The 26,142-nt window shown below is 42.9% G+C and overlaps 1 protein-coding gene across 3 annotated transcripts in view; it reads left to right on the forward strand.

Moving 5' to 3' along the window:
* The window catches only part of LOC120935572 (splicing factor SWAP), a 173,254-nt gene that overhangs the window by 77,575 nt on the left and 69,537 nt on the right, over positions 1 to 26,142 (forward strand). For all 3 annotated transcript variants that reach the window (XM_040347622.1, XM_040347628.1, XM_040347634.1), the window contains 2 exons: positions 7,131 to 7,293; positions 21,875 to 22,108. In XM_040347622.1, the coding sequence (XP_040203556.1) occupies positions 7,131 to 7,293; positions 21,875 to 22,108 (397 nt within the window). The remainder of the gene's footprint in view (positions 1 to 7,130; positions 7,294 to 21,874; positions 22,109 to 26,142) is intronic.

Consider the following 26,142-nt stretch of genomic DNA (forward strand, 5'->3'; position numbering starts at 1 on the left):
TTGGCTGTTATGTATTTGGTGCCTTGGCATACTTTAATAGCAGAAGTCCCAATTCCTTTTTCATGTTGACATCACCATTGTTAGTGTGACAAATTTCAGAATGCCCGTTTGCATTGTATTAGTTCTGACAAAAAATGATTCTTAACTTAATAAAATAAGGTGAGATGGGGGTAATACAGCTGCCTTTCATTTGACACTGGCACACACTGACAATGGACTTTTTATTGGACACTTTCATAGATGATCCTCAGTGTACTGTGTGAGTTATGCTACGTTTCCACTGAGCGGATCGGTTCGGGTCGTTTAGAATGGAACGGGTTTGAATGGTCCGGTCTATTCTGGTGAGCGTTTCCACTGCAAATCGGACCGCCAGGGCCATACAGGTTTTAGAAAAAATGCCTCTCATGATGTCACACTAGTGCGACGAGAAACGTGATGCAGCGTCACTCAGCGTCAGCCAAACAACAACAACAACAATGGAGGTCATTCAGCAGCTCGTCTTTTCTCTGCTAGCCTTTTGGTTCTTTATAGGCAAAATTCATACCGCACTGTATGAGAGAAGGTTGCGAGCGGCAATGAGAAACACAGCCGAAAAGAGAAGAAAACTTTTAGCTTGGATGTGTAGCCGGGAGGAGAAGTATACATTTGTGCTGCTAAGACAAAGACGGCAGCGCTATAGGGTAAGCACAACTGACTGACTTACCTGAAACACACACACACACATACACTGACACACTGAAACACACACTGACCTACACACACACACACTGACACACACTGACCTATACACACACACACTGACACACACACACACACACTGACCTATACACACACTGACACACACACACTGACACACACTGACCTATACACACACACACACTGACACACACACACACACACACTGACCTATACACACACACTGACACACAGACACACACACTGACCTATACACACACTGACACACACACACACACTGACCTATACACACACTGACACACACACACACACACACACACTGACCTATACACACACTGACACACACACACTGACACACACTGACCTATACACACACACACACACTCACACACACACACACACACACACACTGACCTATACACACACTGACACACACACACACACTGACCTATACACACACTGACACACACTGACCTATACACACACACACTGACACACACTGACCTATACACACACTGACACACACACACACACACACACTGACCTATACACACACTGACACACACACACTGACACACACTGACCTATACACACACACACACTGACACACACACACACACACTGACCTATACACACACACTGACACACACACACACACACACTGACCTATACACACACTGACACACACACACACACACACTGACCTATACACACACTGACACACACTGACCTATACACACACACACACTGACACACACTGACCTATACACACACACACTGACCTATACACACACTGACACACACACACACACACTGACCTATACACACACTGACACACACACACACACACTGACCTATACACACACTGACACACACACACTGACACACACTGACCTATACACACACACACTGACACACACTGACCTATACACACACTGACACACAGACACACACACTGACCTATACACACACTGACACACACACACACACTGACCTATACACACACTGACACACACACACTGACACACACTGACCTATACACACACTGACACACACACACTGACCTATACACACACACACTGACACACACTGACCTATACACACACTGACACACACACACACTGACCTATACACACACTGACCTATACACACACACACTGACACACACTGACCTATACACACACTGACACACAGACACACACACTGACCTATACACACACTGACACACACACACACACTGACCTATACACACACTGACACACACACACTGACACACACTGACCTATACACACACTGACACACACACACTGACACACACTGACCTATACACACACACACTGACACACACTGACCTATACACACACTGACACACACACACACACACACTGACCTATACACACACTGACACACACACACTGACACACACTGACCTATACACACACACACTGACCTATACACACACTGACACACAGACACACACACTGACCTATACACACACTGACACACACTGACCTATACACACACTGACACACACACACACACTGACCTATACACACACTGACACACACACACTGACACACACTGACCTATACACACACACACACTGAGACACACACACACACACACACACTGACCTATACACACTGACACACTGCATTTTTTACAGATGCTTCTCCTTTTGGCAAAGCAGCGCCGCCGACCAGTGATTTGGGCATTCCCTCGTGCCAATGAGTGGTGGAATGTGACCGTCCCAGGATTCACCCACAGACAGTGGGTGCAGAATTTAAGGATGTCAGAGGAAACCTTCTCATTCCTTTGTGCCAAGCTACGTCCAGTGATGGAAAAGAAAAGCACCAACTTCAGAGCCTGTTTGCCTGTAAGGAAAAGAATTGCCATTGCACTGTGGAAGCTGGCTACCAACAGTGAATATAGGAGTATAGGTCATCTTTTTGGTGTCAGCAAATCATCAGTGTGCCGGTGTGTGCAGGACTTCTGTAAGGCTGTGTGCACATTGCTAGCTCCTGAAATTGTTCATTTTCCTAACAGGGAAAAGCTCAAAGACATGGCTGAGTACTTTGAGAACAGGTGGGGCCTTCCACAGTGTGTTGGTGCTATTGATGGCTCACACATACCAATAATAGCACCACAAGAATACCACACTGACTACTTCAACCGAAAAGGCTGGCATTCCATCGTCCTCCAGGGAGTAGTGGATGGCAAGGGACTATTCTGGAATGTGAATGTAGGAAAGCCTGGGAGTTTGCATGATGCTCGGGTTCTCCGATTGTCAACATTTTGGGATTGGGTTGGCCAGGGAGGCCTGTATCCTGTTAGCACTAAGAACATTTGTGGGGTGAATGTTGGCTATTATGTGCTTGGGGACTCTGCCTATCCTTTACAAAATTGGCTCCTGAAACCATTTTCTGACAATGGGCGCCTAACAACAGAGCAGCAAATCTACAACAAGAAAACATCCAGGGCACGTATTGTAGTGGAAAATGCGTTTGGAAGACTAAAGGGTAGATGGAGGTGTCTTATGAAGAGGAATGACAGTGACATTCAACTTACAAAATCCATGGTCCTAACGTGCTGTACTCTTCACAATCTTTGTGAAAGCCATGGAGAAGACTTTGACCAGGATTGGAATACATCTCCAGAAGAGCCAGTACCAGTAATAGCAGCACAGGATATGGAAGAAGAGTGCAGCGAAATACGTCGGGCTCTGATGAGGCACCTTAACGTTAACGTTGTTACCGTGAATAATTAAAATCTTTAATTACTTTTTGCTAAATGCTAAATAAAATCAGACATACTCAGAGAAGTCGTTCTTGTTTTTTATTCCACAAAAAAAATCATCTTCATACATATTTTGTAAAAGCAAAATTTTGATAATGTAGAAACATTGTTTACAATAAAGAGCTTGTAAAGGTTTGTTTTTTATTAAGCTAGTGCAGGGATACGCAATTAGCGGAAATCCAGCTGTTTTGCAGAACTACAAGTCCCATCATGCTTTTGCCTCTGGGTGTCATGCTTGTGACTGTCAGAGTCTTGCTATGCCACATGGGAATCGTAGTTCTGAAACAGTTGGATATCCACTAATTGCATATCCCTAAGCTATTGCATTGTAGTTTTTTTCTTCAATTTCACTACCAATAAATGTTTTTTTTTTGTTTTCTTTGTATGAATTTCTCACTTCCTGTTCCTCCTTAGTAAGCTGTTCAATAAGCTGTGCTGACTGACTAAACACAGCTCAGATGATGTTGTCAGGTTTACTGAGAAGGAACAGGAAGTGAGAAATTCAGACCAAGAAAAAAAACATCTAAAAAGGAAATTAAAGGAAAAGGTAAACCAAAAATGCCAAGTATATTCGCAATTACATCTACAATGCAAAAATGAGAAGAAATTAAGCGATCGGGGGTGCCCTTTGTTGAAATCCAGGCTCCACCGTCCAAGGGGGGTGATAACGCAAAGAAGGCAGAAGGGAATCAGAGCAGCAGCACAAAGAAAGCCATGTGCAGCAAGGAGCAAATGTGTCCAATCTTGTGTGATCGCTGATGGCTCAAAGGAGCCTATTAAAAAAAAAATCTAACCTTTAAAACCCACTTTATTTTTAAACGTAAACATGGGTACAGGTCCTGTGCTGCATGAAAGGCACTAATGTCTGGGTGGTGACCTGGGTTGACGATTGGCTCCAATCACTTGAACAAGCTGACCAAGGACACCGAGGAAGGCCTGGTTGAAGGTAGCCAACTGCTCCATCTGCTGCCGGGCAATTTCTGCCTCCTGGCGCATAGCTTCCTGTGCATCCTGACGTAGTGCTTGAAACCGCCTCTCAGAAAGGTTATCCATTCTTTCCAGCTGCCTTTCTTCTGCTGCCCGCATATCCTCCATAACTGTGCGCAGATCCAACTGGAACCTTCTCCTTTCACCTGTAATATACAAAAGACCTAAATATTGCTTTTGGTAACATCTGCCAAACCAATACTGTAAGCTCCTTTCTCATCTGCCCCACTAGACTGTACCACACTGATTCACTGCCACACCTCTGTTCCCCCCGCTCATCTGCTACACCAATACACAGCACTGCTCATCTGCCCACTGCTGAACCCCCTTCTCATCTCTTCTACCACTGTACCTCCTGCTAATCCCCCCCTTCTCATCTCTTCCACCACTGTACCTCATGCACATCTCCCCCACAGCTGATCTCCCCCTCCTCATCTATTCAACCACTGTACCTCCTGCACATCTCCCCCACAGCTGGTCCCCCCCTTCTCATCTCTTCCACCACTGTACCTCATGCACATCTCCCCCACAGCTGATCTCCCCCTTCTTATCTATTCCAACACTGTACCTCCTGCACATCTCCCCCACAGCTGATCTCCCCCTTCTTATCTATTCCAACACTGTACCTCCTGCACATCTGCCCCACTGCTGTTTTAGTTTAAGAAAATGCAGTTAAAAATTACTTTATTATCATCATGTCTTACCATTGTGCCTTGGTGCATTGGGAGTACTCTGTAGTTGGCTACTCTGTGGTTGGCTACTCTGTGGTTGGCTACTCTGTGGTTGGCTTGAGGAAATACTGCTGCTGTTGCTGCTGAAAGACATTGAAGGTCCATCTTCTGATAAGTTTGATGCATCAGTGGAGAGTCCATCAACTGTTTCTGAAAATAAACATATGGTTAGATATTATATTTTAAATGGTAAGCAGAGCGATATCCTATGCAAAGTTTTTAAAAAAAAAAAACTTACCAAAGGGGTCTACCATAGATTCGAGAATTACAGTTGCAGAGTCCAGACCTCCCTCCCTGCCTTGGTTTGCTGGCCGATGACCGTAAATGGCGTCCATGGCGTCGTACCACCTCCAAGCAGTTGGACAGTTTCCACTACGGCTGTTGGCGTCCTTAATTTTTTTATATTGTGCTTTAAGCTTTTTAAGCTTTGCCCTACACTGGCCCGACGTCCGTTCAAATCCCTCGGCTGCCATCCGCTGAGAAATATCTTTATAGACCTTTTCATTTCTCACTGATCCATCAAGCTCACTCTGAATAACGCCATCGCCGATGATTGCTAAGAACGTAGATAGTTCCTCAGATAACCAGACCCTGCTGTTGTTTGCTGGCATCCTTCTCCTTTATATGGACTAATAAGGCGACGTGGTGATTGTTTGGCGCTTTGCTTTGACGTCAGCATTGATGTTTTCTGACCACCAATTAGTGGAAAGTACTGTGTGACGCCAGTAGCTCCGCCCTAACCGTACCGTTCCATTTTCTATGGACCCACATGAGAAGCAGGACCCTGAATGGTGCGGTACGGTTCGGTTTTATGGCACGCTTTCATAATGGAAACACCCAAAATAGCGTACCGTACCGTACCGAACCGATCCGCTCAGTGGAAACGTAGCATTAGAGTGCTTTTCTAGGTCCAGGACTGCAGTGCTTCCATTTGGTTGAACCTTGTCCCTGAAGGCTACCTAGAGTTTGCCCCAGATCCTGCCCAGTTTCTTTATTTACGTGGTGAGGACCACCTCTGCAGTAAGTGAGGGTTTTGTCTTTATGGGAGAATGTGTACTGTAACTGCTCCTAGAGTCACCTGATTGGTTAATTTGAGAACACAAGCTGCCTACCCTGACTCATTTTATCATTTGGGACGTATGCACCATTTTCTGGAGCACATTGGCCTCTGCTGTTATCTGGACATTACTTCCCACCTTCTCCTTAGCCACATTCTATTGCTCTGAAGATGTGTTGAGCTCCCTTCAGTCACAGGCAACATTAATCCTTCCTTCTCTACAGGTGCTTGCAAATGCCCCTTGTGGAAAGCTCTCTCTTGCATGTATTTACAGTATGACAGATCATATGTACAAGGATACCTTCTGTCCTCCAACAGCTTGACCTCATGCCTGTGGCCCTATTCTACTTTGTTGATAGGTTGGTGGCTATAATACGCCCAATGTTCAGAATGAGTCTCCTTTCATATCCACACACAGATGTCTCTTTGGCTCATATGCTGGTTTGTGAAACGGCAGTGAAAAAAATCACCTATTGTGCATGCCCTATGATTTAGAGCGCATTACCAAGGAGAAAAGCAACCGTTTACCCTAATAAAATAATTCTTATTCCTCTATGTGGGAAACCACCTTCCTTGGCGGCTAAGGGGAGTTACTTTAATTTCTCTAGACATAAATGCAAGGCAAAGCCTGGGACTATACTCTGCCACAAGTACTCCCTCCAAACCAATAAAAATGTCCCTCACAATGTGGACATGCCCCCACCTACGTGATTGGACATTATATTGCCATTGCAGATGTATGGATGTGGTTCTGGCATGGCCCCTATTTACTTAGAGTTGCAATGTCATTTGCCATTGGGACCTGCTGTTTAATCATTTTCATTAATCATAAAGTTTAGTATTTTTTCTTTTATTGTTAACAGCCTTATACATCACCAGATGACAACATCATTTCTACAGAATCCCTAGATGACCCTGTGATGCCCAATGATACTGTGGATGATGAAACAAATGCAGGTGAAGCATCAAGTGCCAAAGATGATGCATCTTCTAGCAATAAGGCTGTATGTGATGGGAAAATGAAAGGTATTTCTTCAAATATTACTTGAGTTTATTATTGTGCTGTCCTCTTTCCACTATTGTGAAACACCATTTTCATTTGTTATAATTGCCTAATTCTGCTATTTTTTGGATGAAAATAGTTTTATCTGGTGAGGCAATGTTTCACTACTTGCCAATCTGCATGTATATAAGTTTATTGCTTGTATATACATGTATTGCTATCTCTTACTTGGGTTTCCAGTGTACAAAAAAATTTCCACAAGTTTTTATTTCAGGATAGTGTGCCATCATTTTATACACTGGGAACCAAACTGTCTCCCATTTTGTATTCAGCTGTGATTTTAATTGAGATAAAAACTGAACATGTCTAATCCATATTTACTGTCAAATATGGCCCAGATGTGGTCACTTTATATCCACACACACACAATCATTCAAAAGCATAAATCATTTCAGAACTGCTTCCACCCTTTTAACCACTTAAGCCCCGGACCAATACGCTGTCTAAAGACCCAAGGTGTTTTTACAATTTGGCAATGCGCTGCTTTAACTGGTAATTGCGCGGTCATGCAATGTTGTACCGAAACGAAACTTGCGTCCTTTTCTTCCCACAAATAGAGCTTTATTTTGATGGTATTTGATCGCCTCTGCGATTTTTATTTTTTGCGATATAAACGCAAAAAGACCGTAAATTTTGAAAAAAAATGATTTTTCTTATAACAAAAAGTAAAAAAAATCGAATAAACTAAATTTTAGTCAAACATTTAGGCCAAAATGTATTCAGCCACATGTCTTTAGTAAAAAAAATCGCAATAAGCGTATATTTATTGGTTTTCGCAAAAGTTATAGCGTCTACAAACTAGGGTACATTTTCTGGAATTTACACAGCTTTTATTTTATGACTGCCTATCTCATTTCTTGAGGTGCTAAAATGGCAGGGCAGTACAAAACCCCCCCAAATGACCCCATTTTGGAAAGTAGACACCCCAAGGAAACTGCTGAGAGGCATGTTGAGTCCATTGAATATTTAATTTTTTTGTCCCAAGTGATTGAATAATGACGAAAAAAAAAAAAAAAAAAATGTTTACAAAAAGTTGTCACTAAATGATATATTTCTCACACATGCCATGGTTATATGTGGAATTGCACCCCAAAATACATTCTGCTGCTTCTCCTGAGTACGGGGATACCACATGTGTGGGACTTTTTGGGAGCCTAGCCGCATACGGGGCCCCAAAACCCAAGCACCGCCTTCAGCATTTCTAAGGGCACAAATTTTTGATTTCACTCCTCACTACCTATCAAGGTTTCGAAGGCCATAAAATGCCAAAATAGCAAAAAAAAAAAAACCAAATGACCCCATTTTGGAAAGTAGACACCCTAAGCTATTTGCTGAGAGGCATGTCGAGTCCATGGAATATTTTATATTTTGACACAAGTTGCGGGAATATGACAAACTGATTTGTTTTTGCACAAAGTTGTCACTAAATGATATATTGCTCACACATGCCATAGTTATATGTGGAATTGCACCCCAAAATACATTCTGCTGCTTCTCCCGAGTACGGGGATACCACATATGTGGGACTTTTTGTGAGCCTAGCCGCATACGGGGCCCCGAAAACAAAGCACCGCCTTCAAGATTTCTAAGGGCATACATTTTTGATTTCACTCCTCACTACCTATCACTACCTATCACAGTTTTGAAGGCCATAAAATGCCAAGATGTCACACAACCCCCCCAAATGACCCCATTTTGGAAAGAAGACACCCCAAGCTATTTGCTGAGAGGCATGTTGAGTCCATGGAATATTTAATTTTTTTTCCCCAAGTCACTGAATAATGACCAAAAAAAAAAAAATACAAAACGTCACTAAATGATATATTTCTCACACATGCCACGGTTATATGTGGAATTGCACCCCAAAATACATTCTGCTGCTTCTCCTGAGTACGGGGATGCCACATGTGTGGGACTTTTTGGGAGCCTAGCCGCGTACGGGGCCCCGAAAACCAAGCACTGCCTTCAAGATTTGTGTGAGTGAAATCAAAAATTTATGTCCTTAGAAATCTTGAAGGCGGTGCTTGGTTTTCGGGGTCTCATACGCGGCTAGGCTCCCAAAAAGTCCCACACATGTGGTATCCCCGTACTCAGGAGAAGCAGCAGAATGTATTTTGGGGTGCAATTCCACATATAACCATGGCATGTGTGAGAAATATATCATTTAGTGACAATGTTTTGTACATTTTTTTTATTTTAATTTTTTTTGGTCATGATTCAATCACTTGGGGCAAAAAAATTAAATATTCCATGGACTCAACATGCCTCTCAGCAAATAGCTTGGGGTGTCTACTTTCCAAAATGGGGTCATTTGGGGGGTTTTTGTGCTATTTTGGCATTTTATGGCCTTCGAAACTGTGATAGGTAGTGAGGAGTGAAATCAAAAATTTGCGCCCTTAGAAATGCTGAAGGCGGTGCTTGGTTTTCGGGGTCCCGTACGCAGCTAGGCTCCCAAAAAGTCCCAAACATGTGGTATCCCCGTACTCAGGAGAAGCAGCAGAATGTATTTTAGGGTGCAACTCCACATATAACCATGGCATGTGTGAGCAATATATCATTTAGTGACACATTTTTCTTTTTTTTTTTTTTTTTTCTCATTATTCAATCACTTTGGACAAAAAAAAAAAAATCAATGGACTCAACATGCCTCTCAGCAGTTTCCTTGGGGTGTCTTCTTTTCAAAATGGGGTCATTTGGTTTTTTTTTGTGCTATTTTGGCATTTTATGGCCTTCGAAACTGTGATAGGTAGTGAGGAGTGAAATCAAAAATTTACACCCTTAGAAAGCCTGAAGGCGGTGATTGGTTTTTGGGGTCCCGTACGCGGCTAGGCTCCCAAAAAGTCTCACACATGTGGTATCCCCGTACTCAGGAGAAGCAGCAGAATGCATTTTGGGGTGTAATTCCACATATGCCCATGGCATGTTTGAGCAATATATCATTTAGTGACAACTTTGCGCAAAAAAAAAATATATATATAGTTATATTTCCCGCAACTTGGGTCAAAATCTAAAATATTCCATGGACTTAAGATGCCTCTCAGCAAATAGCTTGGGGTGTCTACTTTCCAAAATGGGGTCATTTGGGGGGGTTTTCAATTGTCCTGGCATTTTATGCACAACAATTAGAAGCTTATGTCACACATCACCCACTCTTCTAACCACTTGAAGAAAAAGCCCTTTCTGACACTGTTTGTTTACATAAAAACATATTATTTTTTTGCAAGAAAGTAAAGTTGAACCCCCAAACATTATATATTTTTTTAAAGCAAAGGCCCTACAGATTAAAATGGTGGGTGTTGCAAAAAAAATTTCCACACAGTATTTGCGCAGCGTTTTTTCAAACGCATTTTTTGGGGAAAAAATACACTTTTTTTATTTTAAAGCACTAAAACACACTATATTGCCCAAATTATTGATGAAATAAAAATTATGATCTTAGGCCGAGTACATGGATACCAAACACGACATACTTTAAAATTGCGCACAAACGCGCAGTGGCGACAAACTACATACATTTTTAAAAGCCTTTACAGGTTACCACATTAGATTTACAGAGTAGGTCTACTGCTAAAATGACTGCCCTCGATCTGCCCTTCGCGGTGATACCTCACATGCATGGTGCAATTGCTGTTTACATATGACTCCAGACCGACGCTTGCGTTCGTCTTTGCGCAAGAGCAGGGGGGGACAGGGATGCTTTTTTTTATTTTTTTATTTTTTTATATATTTATTTCGCTTTTTTTATTTTATTTGTTAACTGTTCCTTCCATTTATTTATTTTTTTACCATTTTTTATTGTTATCTCAGGGAATGTAAATATCCCTTATGATAGCAATAGTTAGTGACAGGTACTCTTTTTTTTTTTTTTTTTTTAAATGGGGTCTATTAGACCCTAGATCTTTCCTCTGCCCTCAAAGCATCTGACCACACCAAGATCGGTGTGATAAAATGCTTTCCCATATTCTCAATGGCGCCGTTTATATCTGGGGGGGGGGGAACATTCCCTCCCACTGAATGTAAAAGCAGTCTAGAGGCTAATTAGCCGCTAGGACTGCTTTTACATGAAAGCCGACCGCTGGCTGAAAAGAATGATACCAAGATGATGCCTAAACCCGCAGGCATCATTCTGGTATAACCATTCAAAGTCCAGCAACATACCAGTACGTTGATGGTTCTTGTTGGACATGTATTGTAATCTTTTTTTTTTTTCATGCAGCCTGTTGGCTGAACAAAAAAAAGATTGATCGGTGGGTATGCCCACCATTAGAATACCTCCCTTCATCCACCCACTTCTAATGATGGGCATACATGCACCATTTATATATGCCGAAGCATGGGGGCATCCTCCCGCAAAAAAGTTATGCCGCGTACGGTCGGACTTTTCTATGCCGCGTACACACGGTCGGACTTTTCTATGCCGTGTACACATGGTCAGACTTTTCCACAGGAAAGCCTCCGTAGGAATGTCAACCGTATGTACGCGGCATTAGGAGCAAAATCGCTCCTCCGCCCCTAATGCCCCCATGCTCCGGCATATATGCTCTTTTTTGAACTGTAGTGGTGAAATCACCTCCTACAGCATTGGAGTCGCGGCTTTATATATCGTGGGAGCAAACGCTGTTGCTGTCACGCTAAATAAATCCGCACTGCAACTGAATGGCGTACCTGCTAAGCAAACGATGGTTAACATTAAAACAAAGTAACATTCCAGTATAACAGTAAGATCATACCATACCTGCAAAGCAAATACCTATAAAAAAACATAGTAAAAAATAAAACATTTTTTAACGCAACCTGTGCCTAAAATATATATATGCCGAAGCATGGGGGCATCCTCCCGCAAAAAAGTTATGCCGCGTACGGTCGGACTTTTCTATGCCGCGTACACACGGTCGGACTTTTCTATGCCGTGTACACATGGTCAGACTTTTCCACGGGAAAGCCTCCGTAGGAATGTCAACCGTATGTACGCGGCATTAGGAGCAAAATCGCTCCTCCGCCCCTGCTGACCCCATGCTTCGGCATATATGCTCTTTTTTTTAACTGTGGTGGTGAAATCACCTCCTACAGCACTGGAGTCGCGGCTTTATATATCGTGGGAGCAAACGCTGTTGCTGTCAAGATAAATAAGTCCGCGCAACAGCTGAATGGCGTACCTGAAAACAGTAAAATAAATTACATACCTGAAAAGCAAGCATGAAAAAACATAACAACAATAAAACTTTGCAGAATAGAATACAGTAAAAAAGAGCAGAACAATAGAGAGAATAGAGAGGGAGAGAACAATAAAACGACAACTATTTTTGTTTTTTTTATTTTATATTTTTTTGTGTTTTTTTTTTTTTTTTAACACTTTTTTTTGTAACTGTGAACTGTAACTTCAACTTTTCGGTTCCAGGTTTGGGTCTCTCAAAATGCGATGGCATCTTGGGAGACCCTGTGTGAGTGTGCCTAGCCTGTGAAATGTTTCACCCTACACTAATAATTAACGTGTGTGTGGAAGCGTTCAAAACATTCACCAATACAAAGACCAGGATTGCCAGGACATTTGGGACAAAAATAACGGGTGTCACGCCTAAATCCGCGCTTGGTACAGACACGACATTTTCTTTGGGGGGCTCGTTGGGTAGGGGTACTCTCGAGGGCATAAGGAAAATGCCTCTCATGCAGTCGGCTTACTGCATTTGGTAGGGGCTGGTGAGGTACAGTACCGCCTGGATACAGGAGTTCTGTGATGATATCCCTCTGGAATTGAAGGAAGGATTCATTCCGTCCTGAAGCTCTGTATACGACATGAGCATTCAGTAGAGCCAATTGAAATAAATGTAGAGACACTTTTTTGTACCAGCGTCTCGTCTTACGGGCAATATGATACGGCGCCATTAACTGGTCGTTGAGGTCCACCCCTCCCATATTAAGGTTATATTCGTGGACACAGAGGGGTTTCTCCACAACACCAGTAGCCGTACGAATTTGGACTGTCGTGTCTGCGTGAAGGGTGGTAAGAACGAAAACATTCCTATTGTCCCGCCACTTCACAGCGAGCAAATTTTTACATCTGCAGCAGGCTCTCGCCCCCGGCCTAACACGGGCATCTACAAGCCGCTGGGGAAAGCCCCGGCGATTAGGTCGCACGGTGCCACATGCTCCAATCTGTTGATCAAATAAGTGGCTAAAAAGTGGCACGCTGCTGTAAAAATTGTCCACATACAAATGGTACCCCTTTCCGAATAAGGGTGACACCAAGTCCCAAACAATCTTGCCAGCGCTCCCCATGTAATCTGGGCATCCTTCCGGCTCTACCTGACTATCTTTTCCCTCGTAAACCCTAAAGCTCCATGTGTAGCCTGTGGCCCTGTCACAGAGCTTATAGAGCTTGACCCCGTATCTGGAACGCTTGCTGGGAAGGTACTGTTTGAAAGACAAGCGGCCAGCAAATTTAATCAGGGACTCATCAACGCATACAACCTGCTGGGGATTAAACAAGGCTGCAAAACGTTCGTTGAAATGGTTTACGAGGGGCCGAATTTTGTAGAGCCGGTCAAATTCAGGGTCTCCACGTGGACGACAAAGTGCATTGTCACTGAAATGCAGGAACCGCAGGATCGCCTCGTATCGTTTCCTGGCCATGTGAGCAGAGAAAACGTGCATATGGTCAATGGGATGTGTGGACCAATACATCCGCAATGACGGAAATTTGTGTATGCCCATGTTGAGGGTAAGGCCCAGAAAGGTCTTAAATTCGGAAACCTCGAGAGGTTTCCATTGTTTGGTAAGGCGAGACTGGGGGTTAGCGGCGATGTAGGTACCAGCATATAAATTAGTCTGGTCCACAATAGATCTATAGAGATCTTCCGTGAAATACAGCGAATAAAAATCAAGTGACGTAAAGTTCGCTGTATCCACCTGAATACCGGGTTGGCCAGTGAATGGGGGAAGTACAGGTGCTGTAGAAGTGGTGGGGACCCAATCAGGATAGGCAAATTCTACAGGAAGGGCACTATGGGCACGACGGGCCTGTCTCTGTCTTCTTCTTGGTGGCAGCGGGACACTACTTGTGCTTGCCACATCGCCAGCTTCAACTGCACTTATGGGACTCGCCACGTCACCAAGTGTTACTGCAGTGCTGGATAAACGACCAGGGTGTACTAGGCCGCTGGTGCTTGCCAATTCACCAGAAGGAATAGCGGCGCTAGTACTGGATCTCTGCTCCATACGAGGGTCCTGCGGTTCTTGCTGCTCAACAACATCAGAACGGGATCGGGTACGCCTGGCCTTAGCAGGGACCTCAACTTCGTCGTGCGAGCTATCTGACATGGAGCCGCTGTCGTAAACGGGTTCGTATTCTGAGCCAGAATCTGTCAGATGCGTGACCTCCTCCTCTTCACTATCTGACATGCACATGAACTCCAAGGCCTGCTTATCATTGTACCTTCGGTTTGCCATTTTGGACTCTAAATTTAGTGGTACAATGGTAAGGATTCACAGGTAAAAAAAGCACCTGATCTGTAGAAAAGCAAACGTAGAAAACGCTTAAAAAAAAACTGTAAGCGATCGCAGGGATCAGGCCTGTCTCTGCGAACGCTGCAGTTATGTGTCTTGTAAGTGACAGTGATCGATCGATACTGCACTTGGGTGGGTTGGGCTGGGCAGAGGGGGAAAACGCAGGTGCTAGCGGGTATCTGGGCTGATTCCGCTAACAATGCGTTTTTGGGTACCCTAAACTGCTGGGTACGCTAGTATAGATCTGATCAGATCAGGTATCGATCCGTTCAGATCCTATACCACTAAGGGGGGTGTATGCTTAGCGAGTGGGTGTAAGCGGTACTGGCTCTAACCTAACGCTGCCTGGGGCGACGCAGACCCTGACTGGCGCTAAAATTAAATTTATATCACCCGCCGGGTGATCAGGGGGTTAAACCTATTGGGTTATATACGGCGGGTGCTCTGATGCTATAAACAGCAAACTAACCAACCAGCGTCAACCGTAACACTTATACGGTGATCACTGGTGAAAGGGTTAACTAGGGGGCAATCAGGGGGTTAAAACCTTTATTCGGTAATATATGGGGGTACCTGACGCTTTCTAAAAACCTGGTGGCGAACCTAAAATAACTAAATAACTAACTGGCTAACCACGTCACCAGTGACACTTATACAGTGATCAGTGGTGAAAGGGTTAACTCTAGGGGCAATCAGGGGTTAAAACCTTTATTTATGGGGGTACCTAACGCTATATAAACCTGGCGGCAAACCTCAAAAAAAACTAACTACCTAGCGGCAACAGTGACACTAATACAGCGATCAGAAACCGATCGCTTAGTGACACTGGCAATAGGGGTGAAAGGGTTAACTCTAGGGGCAATCGGGGGTTAAAACCTTTATTGGGGGGGGGGTAGGGGGCTACCCTGGACCTAAAGGGGCCTAAACCTAACTGCCCTGACACTTTTTTCTGTCACACTGACACTAAAAGCAGTGATCAGAAAATAAATGATCACTGCAATCAGTGACACTGTGACAGGGGGTGATCTGGGGGTGATCGGGGGGGGGGGGTTATGTGCCTATGTGTGCTGTGTCAGTGTGCTGTTGGTGCAACTCACAGTACTGACGTCTTCTCTCCTCTGGAACCGGACGAAAAGACCGCCAGAGGGGAGAAAACGTCACTTCCTCCCTGCCTGTGTTTACAGTTACACAGGCAGGGAGGGCTCAGGTGGAAGCTGATTCGCCGAGGGAGATCGAGAGGGGACGGCTGGAAACCAATAGCCGCCCCCTCCTCCCGGACCTCCCGTACACCGTTCCCGGCCCTCGCATGTACCGGAGGGGGTCCCGATCGGACCCCCGAACCCAGGTAAGGCGGGGACGTACATGTACGCCCATGTGCCTGTACGTGCCATATTGTGGACGTATATGTACATGCGGGGGTCGGGAACTGGTTAATGTGACCTATAAACTGTACAATTCAGTTGAAATAAATAAAAACTGAAATCTTTCTTTTAGGTTGAGGGAAGTAAAAATAAATATGGTTACATAAGTGTGCACACCCTTAAACTAATACTTTGTTGGAGCACTTTTTGATTTCATTACAGCACTCAGTCTTTTTGGGTATGAGTTGATAGACTCAAAGTATTAAGCATGGCACATCTGGACTTGGCAATATTTGCCCACTCTTCTTTGCAAAAAACAAAACTTTAATCTTCTGGTGAAGCCATTCCTTTGTGGATGTATGCTTTAGGTCGTTGTCATGATTAAAGAGGAAGTTCCTCTTCATGTTCAGCTTCCTAGCAGAAGCCTGAAGGTTTGGTGACAATATTGACTGGTATTTGTCCATTAAGAACATGTTTATACTTGAATAGGTTAGATGAACCTGAGAAAAGAAGGTGAAATCCTTCTCCGTGGAATGATGACGTCTAAAGGCAAATTGGTTAGCTGATTGCGCAAAGTTGGCTTAAAGCGGAGGTTCCGCAGTCCAAGATTTTTTTTTTTTTTTTTTCAGTGCAATCAATGTTGTTTCATATAACAACTCGGTACTCACTTTTTTCGCGATTAAAACCACCCCCCATCTGTTTTCGTTCAAAAGAGTAACTTTTAAACGATTCTGACATGTGCCATTTTGCTTGTGGGCATTATGAAGCCCACAAGCACATACTTCCGGGAAGCGGTGAATGCTTGCGCATGATGGTACACGCCCCGTTGTGGCGGCATTCGCAACAATATTGCTTAATGGTAATATTCACCTGTGTGCCCTTATTTAAAATGGCGGAAATAGATCAGCCCTCGTCACGTGACCGGCTTGATGAGTGGACGGTGGTCAACATTGTCTCCTGAGAAGCATGACACTGCTCCCAAGAGACATCCCAGCAAACAATGCGGCGCCGGGAAAAAGAAGAGATACGCCTACTCCCGCGGGAGGAATACCCGGAAGTCCACCTTTACAGAGCTAATTAAAGGTATTTAAATCATCAGGAAAAAAAAATAGGCATATGTTTATGTATATGGTGCACTGATCAGGATAAGCTAATGTTAATATTTCGGGTGAAACTCTGCTTTAAGTTATTTTAAACACGCCTTTTGTTTGTGGCAGGTCCATCTAATGGTTAGAAATAGAGTTCAGATCACCGCAAAGATAAACGTGCCCTGTACATTGACATTTAGCCCTGTCACACAATCGCTATTTTTAGACTGAATCTCCTCCCTGCCAATCGAGAAACTCCCAGGTGATCCTATTGGACGCCTAGGAGGAGGAGAGCATGGCCTGAGGAGAAGACCAACCCACCAGCAGCCACTGTGACCATAGATCACAGCTCATCCATCCGGCACACCCCGGCTTCAACAGGGGACGGGAGATTGAAGTCATCCCGGGCAGGTAAGGAGGCCCCCCCCCCCCCGGGGGATGAGGTGGCTGGAACGGCCTGGTCTCCCACCGGGGTTGTGAAGCTGAAGTGTTATAGGTGTTCAGTTAGTGAGTCTTAGTTTGTCTTAGGGGTGGTCAGGTGTTGAGTTTATGTAATCGGCTGGTTCGTAGACTCTTGTGCCCGAGATGTGTTTGGTAACAGATCGATAGTTTTAATAAGAGAATTTCGTATAGCTCTTACTCAGAGCTTGAAACAGTCTGTTGGTCTTGGCAGAAAAACAAGTTTTAATAGCAGACTTGCACAAAGAAAAACAGAGAACTTTATGGGTTTAACCACTTAAGACCAGGACCATAATGCTGGTGTAGAGGACCTGGCCAGTTTTTGAGATTCGGCACTGCGTCGTTTTAACTGACAATTGTGCGGTCGTGCGACGTGGCTCCCAAACAAAATTGGCGTCCTTTTTTTCTCCCACAAATAGAGCTTTCTTTTGGTGGTATTTGATCACCTCTGTGTTTTTTTATTTTTTTGCGCTATAAACAAAAATAGAGCAACAATTTTTTAAAAAAACAATATTTTTTGCTTTTTGCTATAATACCCCCAAAAAAGATATATTAAAAAAAAAAATTCTCGGTTTAGGCCGATACGTATTCTTCTACATATTTTTGGTAAAAAAAATCGCAATAAGCGTTTAACGATTGGTTTGCGCAAAATTTATAGCTTTTACAAAATAGGGGATAGTTTTATGGCATTCTTATTAATATTTTTTTTTTTTTTTTACTACTGATGGCGGCGATCAGCGTTTTTTTTTTTTTTTCTCGTGACTGCGACATTATGGCGGACACATCGGACAATTTTGACACATTTTTGGGACCATTGTCATTTTCACAGCAAAAAAATGCTATAAAAATGCATTGTTTACTGTGAAAATGACAATTGCAGTTAAGGAGTTAACCCCTACAGAGCCCCCAAGTGGTTATGTGTAACCACCTCATATGCGTTTCTAACTGTAGGGGGCAGGGCTGGACGTGTGACGGTCTCTGATCGCCTTTCCCTATATCGGGGAACAGACGATCAGTGACATTGCCACTGTGAAGAACGGGGAAGGTGTGTTTACACACACCTCTCCCCGTTCTTCAGCTCCTGTGACCTATCGCAAAGCTTCGGACCGGGTTGGGGCCGCACGTGCGACCCACGGCTGGGCACTGAAAGGGGACGTACAGGTACGTGCCTGTGCCCAGCCGTGCCATTCTGCCGACGTAAATTAGCAGGAGGCGGTCTAAGTGGTTAAGAGCTCTTTTAAAAACTTTCTTTTGGAAATATGAGCAGGGATGTAATCTTCTTGATTTTGCGGGTTTACAATTAAGTTATTGGTCACCGGTTAGATCTTCCGGCGTGAGCTAGTTAAAGCTTGTATGCTAGGGCACTCTAAGGCTTAAGCTTTGGCGTTTGATCATTCTGGAGGTGTAGGAGGGGACTCGTTTGCTTTGTGACTCTGATTTTCTTCCCGGGTCAGGATTTTCCACTCCACCAGTAGACAAATTCCCTCTGCCAGTTTAGTAACCAGGAAGTCTTGCTCCCCTTTGATTATTATCAGATTGGCTGAATAATTCTAGCAATAGGGAATGTGGTGTCGGAGCAGTTTAGTTATGGTCACAAGATTGTGTCTGCGTTGCATAGTGTGGGCTAACAGATCGGCAAAGAAAGACAGACCCTGCATGCAGTCTTGTGATATACGGTACATTTGTTTTTATTTGACCCTGTAATAGTGAATTCTGGCAGCGGTATCCCTGGGTAGTTTTGCAGGGATATGTTGTGGTTTAGGAAGACCATGTATTTGATCTATCTTCCAATTGTAAATCGGGTAGAGCTTGTTTCATTATGTTGGTTAGAAAAACAGTTAGTTCTGCTGGTTTGTTTCTGGGATCCCCTGTATCTTAATGTTGCTCCATCTGGAACGGTCTTTAAGCTCAGCGACTTTTGCATTTAGTTATGTGCGTCAACCATGTCATTGCATGTATCCGTCAAATTCCCCCATTTTGCCTTCTATATGGGATACTCTGTCACTTACTTCAGAGACTTCTGATTTGCATTATTTCATGAGCCGCAGCATGTCTGTGTGAATAGCACTCCTAAGGGACACCAGCATATCTTTTCGCATAGAGTCTATGACTGGCTGGTTATTTGTTGGAATTCTAGTGGGTCATCCAGTGCATTACACGTGGCCTTGTCCTCATTAGCTGCAGGAGTTTGTTGTGACATCCCCTGCTTAGATTTTATAGGGCTTTTGGAGCTAGTTGAGGTTTGTGAACCCATGTGTCTGACTGTGCTGAATTTGCAGAGGTGTGCAGCATCATGGTAGCGAGCAGAGAAGGATTCCTGGGGGGGGGGGGGTGCCACCGCCATCTTGGATGCCAGGGAGGTTAGATGTTGAAAAGGAATCTGTCATCTTACTGGGCTTCTCTCTTTTCTCTTCCTAGGCAAGCTCTGTGAGTGTCCCCAACCTTCAGACATCCAAAAGCACTGTTTAGAAATGCCCTCTGTCGCTGTTTTTAGCTCTGGAAGATCAGTGTGGAAGGCAGCTGTAATCTCACGTGACCATACTTCTTGCTCGCCAGCTCTCCCAACCCCCCCCCCCCCAAATATTAACTGGTATTTGGAACTGTTCATAATTCCTTCTATCTTGACTAAGGCCCCTCGTCTAGCTGAAGAAAAACAGCCCCAAAGCATGATGCTGCCACCACCATGCTTCGCTGTGGGTATATATTATTTTGGTGGTGTGCAGTGTTGTTTTTACGCCAAACATATCTTTTGGAATTTTGGCCAAAAAAGTTCAACCTTGGTTTCATCAGACCATAACATTTCCCCACATGCTTTTGGGAGACTTCAGATGTGTTTTTGCAAATTTTAGCCTGGCTTGGATGTTTTTCTTCATATTAAAAGGCTTCTGTCTTGCAACTCTACACCATAGCCCAGACATATGAAGAATACAGGAGATTGTCACATGTACCACACAGCCAGTACTTACCAGATATTCCTGCAGCTCCTTTAATGTTGCTGTAGGCCTCTTGGCAGCCTCTCTGACCAGTTTTCTTCTCGTCTTTTCATCAATTTTGGAGGGACGTTCAATTCTTGGTAATGTCACTGTGACATATTTTCTCCAGTTGATGATGGCTGTCTTTACTGTGTTCCGTGATATGCCTTGGAAATCCTTTTGCACCCTTCTCCTGACTGATACCCTTTAACAATAAGATTCCTCTGATGCTTTGGAAGCCATCTGCGGACCATGGCTTTAGCTGTAGGATTTGACTAAGAAAATGTCAGGGAATCCCTACTAGAACAGCTGAACTTTTATTTTGGGCTAGCAGGTGTGCACTGACTCCTATTTAACATGAGTTTGAATGTGATTGCTTAATTTGAGTTGTACAGTAATTATAGGTCACATTAAAGGTGCAAAACGTTCTGAAATGATTTAGCTTTGTTTATATCACAGAAACCTGTCATTTTATTTCCATTGTTCTAAATATTTAAGCCACGGGATACTTTAAAATTTGTTGCTGTGTCTGTGTAGAAAGTGACAGTATATAGATTGCCAAAGTTTGTCCCTACTCTGTCTCATCTGCTATCTATAGAAAAAAAAAAATCTGACCTTTTGTACATGTGGGGTCAAAGTTACAGGCATGAGAGAAGATTGGCTTTACAATGACACTGCATGTGTGACAGTGCCCTACCTATGGTTCTCTTAACACAGCATGATTTGATTGTAAATACATCTGACCCACTTGCATTCCATATTATTTAAAGGCAGTTTGTATACACTGCTACTTGTTGGTAAAGGGGCACTTGTATGTTCAGTGGTGTATTATTGACTTTCAATTTTAATATATGAAAAAGCCCATTTGCAGTGCACAAACGCTTTAATTCTTAAGCATACCACGGTCATGTGTTTAATTCTGTTTGTGTATCTATTCCTACCCCCAGAATCCAATCCCCTTGCTTTCAAAACTGGACAGCACTAAATTGGTATAAGATCCATTGTTACACTACAGTAAGATTGTGCTGCTAAGGTTAGGTTGTTTCAAGATGAGGAACAGTTTAGCAGTCAGATCATATTAACATATGCATTCTTCTATAACATTTTCAACATTGCCCTGTACAAACTTTTCATGATTCTTGTTCTCTTTTGTGCTTTCAGTATCATTTGCTCCAATAAGCTTTGCCATAAGGGTGAAAGAAACGGATCTTCTTCCTTTTGAGAAAAACAGAGTTAAATTAGATGATGACAGTGAAGAGGAGGAACAAGGGGATGCCAAAGATGGACAGCAAAACAAAACCAGCACTTCTAGTAATAGCCAGTCCCTAAACACTCCAACTATTGTTGAAGAAAAGAAACCTCAGTTAACTCCAGAGGAACTGGAGGCAAAACAAGGTATATCATTTTTTATTTTTCACGGCATCTATTCAGTTGTTATTACAAGGACCCTGAAAGCTTTGCTGTTAGCTGAACTTGTGAAACACGACAGTATGTTAGAGCTGTATTTACTCATAAGGTTAACCTTTTGTATCCACTGAAGACCTCGAACAACAAAGGTGTGTCAAACAAAGCATGCGATTTGACTCATGTTCGCAATTCAGTCCTTGTCCAATCTTGCCCATGACTATACAAGTGAAACATGTAGCAGACTTGTGTTAAAGGACATCTATATTAGATTTGGGTGACTGAATTTATTTACATTTTTTTTTTTTTTTAAACTGTTGTTTTAATATGTTTGTAATTTTGTTATTCTGTTAAATAGTCAATACATGATAAGGCCCAATAATTGAATACCTTTTTTTTTTGGCTCTGTGTTTGCGAAGGAACATTTTGACAAAGCCACATAAAGGCCAAAACTGATATGGTCCAGAAGCTTTAGACCAATTAAAATGCCACACCTGGACTAGATGGTATACCCCTTAATGAAATCAAATAGTTGGATTCTGTTATTTCTAAGCCATTGGAGACACTTTAATGACTGCCTCAGTACCATTAGAATGGTTCAAGGTCAATTGTGCTGCCCATGTTCAAAAAGAGAAAAGTCTTTATTGAGCAACTACAGACCATCTAGTTTAACTTTTATAGTCAAGAAAATATTAGAGCGTTTGATAAAGAAAACACATAGAAGTGTTCTTGCTAGAAAACCATATTATAAGCAGTAGTCGGCATGGATCAACAAATGACTGAATTTGTCAAACAAATCTGCATTCTTTTTGTGATGAAGTAATCAAAAACTTAGCCAAAGGATAGTGGCTTTAGGTATAGTTTCGTTTTACAAAAGGGTTTGACGCAATTCCCCACACAAAGCTAATTGGTAAGGCAAATGTTATAGGCTTAGAAAATTCAGCTTGTAAATGAATAGATCGTTGGCTAAAAGCTCACACAGAGTCAAATATTCATGTTCTGATTTGTTTATGGTTATTAATGTGCCCCAACGTTCAGTCTTATTTATTTATAAATTATACAGCGTTTGAGACTGCAAGTACCATTTCAGTATTTGCAGATGACACCAAGCTACGAAGTAGAATAACGGTCTTGCATTATGCCCCCAATTTAACAAGCAGACCTTAATGCACTGTTTAGTTGGGCAGCTATATGGCAAATAAAGTTCAATTTTGATAAATGTAAACTAATGCACTTATAGTCTAAAAACATACATGCATCATACATTCTAAGAGGTTCACAACTGGCGGAGTCCATGGTCGAGAAGATCTTGGTGTTCTGAGAGTTCATAGACTTAAAAATAACATGCGATGCCAAACTGCAATTTATAAAGCAAAACTACTCTTGTGTTAAGAGATGTAGACTCCAGAGAGAGACATAATTTTGTCCCCTGTGCAGAGCATTAGATCTAAAATATACTATTCAGTTTTGGACTCCCAATTCACAAAAAGAATATCGGGGAACTGAAGAAAATAAGGGTAAATGTGAATGGTAACCAAACTAATAAGATGCATGGAGGACATCAACTGTTAAAGATTAGCTGAACGGAATGTATTCTATCTTGAGAAGAGGCAGTTAAGGGGGAATATTATCAACATGTATAAATACATATGTGGTGATTGAGTATGTTAACTGTGCAGGACCCCCAAAAGGGGGGGGGGGAGAGTCCAGGTATTCTTTAGCAATATGATGTGCACAAAGTAGTTCTGTTATCCTGACCGGATGCCTTATGACGTGATTCGGATAACCCGCGATTGCGCGCAGCGTGGTTATCTTTGATGTGGTGTGTCAGTTCGACACACCGCATCTCCGATCTGGGTAAAGAACCTCGGACAGACTTTTTACCACGTGATCAGCTGTGTCCAATCGCAGCTGATCACAGTGTAAACGGGAAGAGACGTTCATCGTCTTTTTCTTCACTCGCGTCTAACAGATGTGAGTAGAGGAGAGCTGATCAGCTGCTCTCCTGACCTGGGGTCTGCTCCCGAGGATGCTGACCAGGAATGCCACCCAGAACCACCAGGTATTAACTTTTAAAAGGTGCCAGTCAATGACCATGCTAGATGCCAATCAGTGCCCAGCAGTAAAGCTTGCCGGTGCCTCCATCAGTGCTGCCTATCGGACCCATCGATCAGCTCCACCTATCCATGCCCATCAGTGCTGCACATCAGCATATTTGTGGATTATCAGTGCCACCTCACCACTGGCACCTTATCGATGCCCGTCAGTGCAGCCTTATCGGCGCCCATCAGTGAAGGAGAAAAAATACTTGTTTACAACATGTTATAACAAAAACAAAGAAACCTTTATTTTTTATTTCTGTCTTTAAAAAAAACCCCAGTGGTGATTAAATACCACCAAAAGAAAGTTCTATTTGTGAGAACAAATATTATTAAAAAAAATGTGGGTACAACGCAGTATGACCGCACAATTGTCATTCTAAGTACGACCGCGCTGAACATTGGTCTGGGCAGGAAGGGGTAAGAGTGTCCAGTATTGAAGTGGTTAATATCTTAATATTCCTTTTAAAAGTTTTTTTGTTCACAGTCTAGCAATTTGTGCAGTTTATAGTATGACATTGGTTTGCCATGTCTTTACAAGCCTAATCAATAGTGCATTCTGACTGAAGTCTCAGTGTCTGAATCCCAAATTTGAATTAACATGTAGCATGTCAGGACTTGTCCCAAATGTTTGAGAAAGTTGATTTGTATGCAAATGTCGTGTTTCGCTCAAATACACAGTGAAGGTTTGTTTTGTTGGATATATACAAAGCAGCTAAAATGGAAATGGTGTGTTTTTTACCAGACTAAATTTCATTCGGTTGAATAGCCAAATTTATGTAGTTCCCTAACCTGTTTACATTATCATGAATTGAGGCTAATTCAATTCAATTAATTATGTATGTTGGAGGTCTATGCTTCTCTAAGGCCGGCCATACGTTAAGCAAATTTCTTTCCTGCAACATTGTTGATGCAGGAAACACTCTTGCCGGGCAATTGTCTGCTCCTGGCAAGGGAAGCTGTCCCCGCCACAAGAAGACAGTGATTATTGCTGGAGACTTTAGCAGCCGCTACCATAATCGTAGGTAAAACCCTGCATGCTAGTTGTACCGATGTTGATTGATCAACCTGGAACACTTAGCCTGCCCATACACTGTTCGACTTGTATTTGAACCATGAATGGCCTGCCTAAATATCAGTTGAAGTAGTCCGTTTTCTCTCAAATAAAATTGCAGATTAGGCTACTTTCACACTGGGGGGCTTTACAGGCACCATATTGCTAAAATTAGCACCTGTAAAGCATCTCGTCACTCCAGTGTGGACGTTAAAAAAAGAAAAAGCAGCATCTTTGAGGCACTTTAGAAGCGGTGTATACGCCGCTCCAAAAGCGCAAATTGCCCATTGAAATCGATGGGCAGCGATGACTGTGTCTGCAAAGCCGCAACGATTTAAACCCTTTATTCTGCCGCTAGCGGGGGTTAAATGCGTCCAAAAAGTGCCTCTAAAACTACGGTTAAGCGCCGCTATAGCTAGTGCCGCTTTATCGCCGACGCCCCCATGCCTCAGTGTGAAATTGCCCTTATGGTGTTGCAAAGCCGTGTAGACTACAATTTCTATTCTTCCCTTCTTTTTTTTTTTTTTTTTTTTTGCAAATCTTTTTCCATCTTTATGGTGCTAATCTAGTAATATTGATGTAGTCCATATCAAATATTTAGGACAGCCAAGCATCAAACTATTATTAAAACATCTTTGCCTAATGTTTTCTGGATATATTTTCTTTTATGGTACCTGACCCATATCACTCTTATGTTAAATAATGTTGCTCGATCTTTTCATATTCCTGATATGTGCCTGCTGTACCATGTACTTGTATGAAAACATATTCTGTCCTCTTTGTATTACTTCATTTGTGTGAAATACTTGGTGTTCCTGCCAGTCCCTTTGCTTCTTAATAAAAGCTAACACACTAGGCATGATAGCACAGCA

The sequence above is a fragment of the Rana temporaria genome, chromosome 1 (genome assembly GCF_905171775.1).
Source record: "Rana temporaria chromosome 1, aRanTem1.1, whole genome shotgun sequence".
Lineage (NCBI taxonomy): Eukaryota > Metazoa > Chordata > Amphibia > Anura > Ranidae > Rana > Rana temporaria.